This window comes from Acanthisitta chloris, unplaced genomic scaffold, assembly GCF_000695815.1.
Source record: "Acanthisitta chloris isolate BGI_N310 unplaced genomic scaffold, ASM69581v1 scaffold19339, whole genome shotgun sequence".
In the NCBI taxonomy this organism is placed as follows: Eukaryota; Metazoa; Chordata; class Aves; order Passeriformes; family Acanthisittidae; genus Acanthisitta; species Acanthisitta chloris.
Genome location: NW_008689990.1, coordinates 1 through 5,439, shown reverse-complemented (window position 1 = coordinate 5,439; position 5,439 = coordinate 1). Strand labels below are relative to the sequence as shown.

The 5,439-nt window shown below is 40.6% G+C and overlaps 1 protein-coding gene across 1 annotated transcript; it reads left to right on the top strand.

Moving 5' to 3' along the window:
• The first annotated feature begins 85 nt into the window (after window positions 1-85).
• On the top strand, window positions 86-1,985 carry IER3IP1 (immediate early response 3 interacting protein 1). Its single transcript, XM_009081652.1, has 4 exons — window positions 86-142; window positions 726-840; window positions 953-1,054; window positions 1,930-1,985. Exons 1-4 carry the CDS (start codon window positions 86-88, stop codon window positions 1,983-1,985), a joined length of 330 nt encoding a protein of 109 aa, XP_009079900.1.
• The last annotated feature ends 3,454 nt before the right edge of the window (window positions 1,986-5,439 follow it).

The following is a 5,439-nucleotide window of genomic DNA, read 5'->3' as shown; positions in this document are numbered from 1 at the left end:
GGGATCTGCTCGCTTTGGGTTTCGGGTTTTCTTTTGCTTTCCTGATAAGCAGCAGCTGGAGGAAAAGGGAGATGGGACTAACGGCATGGGTCAAGCCACTTGTGAACCTCATTCGAGTGGGAAGCAGCCCCTGGCAAGGCTGGTGAGGCAGAGGACTCACCTACCACCCCCAGCTTGCTGCTGGCTGAGCAAGGGAGACAAGAAATGGGCAAGATAATCACTCAGAAGTTAAGAAACTCGCAGGTTGGGCAGTGAAGCTTGGAACATTGAGAGTTGCTCTGTGTTTCGCTTGTCCCTGAAGTGGTTAGGACTCTGACCAGCAGATCTCAGAAATCTCTGGACACATCCCTGGTCCCATTGCTCTGCCTCCCTGCAGTGGGTCAGGAAGAGTTTCTCTCTGGAAGGGCTTCCTAAACCTTCAGGACTTCCACTGCACTCAGGAAAGTTCCAGGTTTTTTTTCTCCAAGGTTCTCATTTAAGTGGCAGTTACAAAAATCGTCATCCTGATTTGCAAATTATGGTGACTGTTTTCTGCCATGTCACTCCTTTCTCAGTGCCAAAGCCTCATCACCTCATACCCAGCAGTCATTCGGTATTGTGTGTTCAGAACTGTGAACAGATTGCAGTTTGCTTGGGTTTGGTTTGACAGGTATTTTTTCTGAAGCTCAAATACAGTCACGTGTTCCTCTAGTAGTGTGTTAAAAGGGTGAAGCTTTCTTTCACAGAAAAACCTATCTGTCATCACCTCTGAGTTCAGTAAAAGTTTTAAGCGTTTTCAGTACTTTGTATCAATATCTGATCATGAAGCAAAGCTGGTTGCTCTGCAGGTTGCCTTTCAATGTTAGTATAAACCGTATTGAGGGAAGACTGCTCATCGATAGTGCTGATAGCATTTGTTTCCTGGTTTGGTGGGTTTTTTCTCAACCTGTGTGTCTGTTTCTGTGTGACACAGTTGGCTGGGGAAGCGACCAGGGGATTGGAGGGTTTGGAGAGGAACCAGGCATTAAAGCACAGTTGAAGAACCTTATTCGATCAATACGAACTGTTATGAGAGGTAAGGGCACAATCTTCTCTTTCAGCATTATTTTCTGTTTCTGCACTTGAATGAAGCCACATCAGTACCAAGCAGCTGCTATTTCTGCTCATCATTTCCTACCTCTCCTTCTTTCACGTACGGACTCTGTGAGAGGTTCAGATTCCACCTCAAGTGCCCTGATTTTGATAAAAGTGTAAAACATTTCCTGACTCTGGTTCGTGGTGCTGCTGCTGAGCCTTGCCTTCCCTAGACTTTGGGACCTGGGGGGAAGCTCAGTGATCAAAGTGTGCAATTAGCTTCACCTTGTCTAAATTCAGTTTTACGGGAAGTACCTGGTGAGGGAAATGTAACTCCAGGGATTCTGAAAGGTAAGACAGGCTTACATGCCTCAAAAAATGGGGAAAAATGTACTTAACTTGTAAGTTACTGATAGTTTTTCACTGTAAAGCACACCAAAATTTCCTAATAGGTCATGATAGAGGGAAATTAAGAAATCTTATGGGTTTTGCCCTCCACTGAATTAAAACCAGAATGTTTCTTCTAAATCACAATAAAGCCAAGGACAGAAGCTGACTTTGAGATGATCTAGTTTCATTTGAAGAAAGAATTATTTGGGTTAAAGTTGAAGCAGAACTAAAGTCTCTGGGTTCAAGTTAAAACAGGACTTTGAAAAATATTTCTGCTGTTGCTTCCTACTGTTTTTTAGTATCCTAGTTTTTGAGCCTGGTTCCTTGCACTAGTCACGATTCTGCTTAGAAAAATTAAGTATGTTTTTAAACTTTGATTGATTCTGCTCCTCCCAAGGTATTCTCCCGAGATAATAGGAAGTTTTGTCATTTTGTGATGTGGAAAGGAAAATTTTTGCAATTACTCTTCTTTTTTTCCTCCTGCAGTGCCATTAATAGCACTGAACTCCGTTACAATCGTTCTCCTCCTGTTATTTGGTTGAAGACTCCTGGTGAAAACCTTTTGGACATCCAAAGAAGCAAGTTGCTGACCATCACTACTCTTGAGTTTTCTGGGATCCAGCATGGTTTAGCTATCAATTTGACATTCAACTTGAAATAATAAAGACACTATTTCTATTTATCCTATTTCCTAATGTTCCCTTGCAGTTTCATTAAACAGGATCATGGGATCAATGCAACAACACTGCAAATATGTTGGACTGTGACAAGTTCTGTTGCTGCCTGTTCATAGCGTTGACTGTTAGAGTACATGTTGTAGGCTCTTGCAGTGACTCTCAGTAGGATGCAGTGTTTAAATGTCTCGTTACTCAGGGATGAATTTCCTTCAGTACGATTTCCAGTTTGTTTTTAAATTAAAGAAAACAACAGTGTGGGTTTTTTAATTTCAATTACTACCACAGTACTGTTTAAGAGAATACGAATTTGGCTCTGAAAACTTGTTATAAGGGATTGAAGTCCAGTTGTGATATGAGGGAGATAATACCAGCTGGGTAAAGTCCTGATTTGGTTAACATGAAGATTTTCCTCGTTTTCTTTCAGGATTCTTCCCTTCAAATCAGTATTTCGTGCTGATGGTGAAGTCAGTTGAAAATAGGTGCAATTGCTGTGCAAAATCCAAACAAAAAAGCTGTACCTAAACCTGGTTAACTCTGTGTTAATTCAGACTATAAGGGGATATTAGCGATATGCATTTGTTACTCTTCTGTCAAGGGTTATTATACTTTTTTTAAATGTGTGTTAAACTTCTGCGTCGTGATTAGCATGGTCAAAGTGGGGAACCATTTGTATTCGGAGCTTCCTGGGAAATGTGGGAGGGGAATAGTATTCGCCGTTTCCAAATGCAAGTAATTGTTCAAAACCCACGAATTTGCAGCCTCTTCTGTTACTGCTCCTTCCTCTTTTGTTAAATGAACAGCTTTGAAAGTGAAACTCTGACAATGACTTGCAGAGAATATTGCTAATTGCTTTGGTACAGATCTTGTCTCAATTTAGACTGAGAGGCCTGAATTGAAGAAGGCTGATTCTCATGTATCTCTTTAGAAGTTAGAATTATCGTGTCTGTTTCTCTGCTAAAGTGTTTTACCTTACTTTTAAAGAGGGGATGTCAAGGGAAACCTGGTAGTTTCATTGTTTTAAAATAGGTTATTTTATTATCTCTTCTCCTGACATTTTGATGGCTAAAGCAAATGCTGTTGTATATGAAGATAAGTCTGTAAAATGTGTAACTGCATTTAATGATCTTCAATTTCAGTGTTTCACAAAGTGGGGGATATCCAGGAGGAGAGTCTTATGTAATTTCCTTTTTTTTTTCCCAGTGATTTTTGTAAATAAATTCTGAATTTCTAAGCCTAATTTCCAAGTTAAGCACTCTCTTTCCTAAGTTGGTCTGTATCTGTGTACAGTGGGAGTATCTCAAAACTCAGCTTCATCCTGTTCCAGAGCTACTGTTCTTACATGAAATACTTTGTTTTTCCCCCTTCATCCCTTTGGCACTTCCAAGTATCATCTCTTTGCTGTGAAGCCCTAGTTTGGTTTATGTAGCAAACCTAATGAGCCGTGGTAACGTTGGCCTGAGGCAGAATGGGATCTTTAGCAGGTGAATCTGTTACAAAAGGATTTCTTTATTATACTCTTTGTGTAGTTCAGAGGTGAGGAGGGCACAGCCTGGCTCAGTTATTTTCATGTATCTGTTTTCCATGGAAGCCAGGCAGTATGTATGTGGAACACATAAAAAGTGGATAAAAATCATAAAACATTTTGTATTTCTATAAAATACTTGGGGAAAAAAAGAAAAAGCAGGGGTTGATGTTTCCATTGCTGTTGCATTGGAGTGATTTGAACCACAGCTGCATATAATTTCATTTTCACATGTATTGACTGTTAAAACACTAGCTCTTACCAAAATAAAAGCCGGATTGCCAGAAAAAGCTTTAAAAGGGAGTGAAAAGTGATTTCACCCATGCTCCTGTGGTCTCGGAAGGACTGAAGTTCCAATGTGTGGCTTACTGCACATGGGCGGAATGCTTCCAAACCAGTTAGGCCTCTGCAGTGAAAGGGAGCAGCAGACTTGTGCAGCAGGACTCCTGCATTTTAGGCCAAACTGGGACACATTTTACCTGACAGATGCAAAACAGTGATTCAAAGTAGGGCAGCAGCTGAAGGTCAGGTCTCCCAGGTAATGAGCAGGGAACAGGGCAAAGGGGCAGTCAGCAAAGGAGTGTAAGAAACAGCAAGGGAATAATAACCATGCTGCTCTATCCTTGTGTGGATTTGAGTGGCTCTAAAACAAGTCTGCTATGACCAAGTTCAAACAAGGCCAAGCACCCCAAACCTGGCCAGGGCTCAGGTTCTGCAGTTACAGGGAATATGGGAAAAGGTTCCTGCCTGGCAAAAAGCTCCATGTGCAAAGTAGCTAGTGCTCCAGGAGTCACTGCAAACCATGCAGAGCATTGTCACTTGAACCTGGCACAGAAAGCACAGAGTCAATGGTCTGGGTTGGAGGAGACCTTAAAATCATGTCTTTCTAACCCCCTGCCACAGGCAGGGAGGAGTTACAGTATTAATAATGACAATACAATAGTGACAATAACCAGAACATTTTACAGGTCAGAATGGGAACTAAGACTTCCCAGTGTGGTGTAATTGGCTCATTTCTGGTAAGGATTTGCGAAGAGAAGATGTTTCACATCAGTGAATTGCAGTGTGGTGGTACCGGTCATGGCTGTGTGGTGAAAACAGAGCTTGGGGGACACTGCAGAGTCTTTAGTGCAAATACAGACAGGAATAAGGGATCATTTCTGTAGGCTGTGCCATTAAATGGTTTGTTTTGAAGGGCAAAGTACGAAGAGAATGGGTTTGTTTATGAATAAATGGATTCCTCTTTAATTATCTTTGACATCTCAGGTTCCAGTATGATGAATTTCACAGAATCACAGAATTGCTAGGGTTGGAGAGGACCTCTGGAGATCTAATTCAACCTCCCTGCCAAGATAAGGTCACCTTGAAGTGGGTGACACAGAACATGTCCAGGTGGGTTTTGAATGCCTCCAGAAAGGGAGACTCCTTGACCTCCCTGGGCAGCTTAGGATATGGATATAATCATATCTGTATATGGATGATAATATAATTGTAATATTCATATATTGATATAATCCTATCCATATATGACACAATATATCCATAATATTTAGGATATATCAATAATAGATGGATTATGGATGTATTAATAATACGGTTATCTATAATATATGGATATGAACATAATAATATCTATGTAGGCTAGATGAATATAATAATATGGATATAATGGATATAACTTATAACCATATCCATATAGGATATTATAGGATATGATTTTACATATATCCATATAAGATATGATTCAGCCTGGAGAAGAGAGGGTTATATGGGAGACCTCATAGCAGCCTTCCAGTA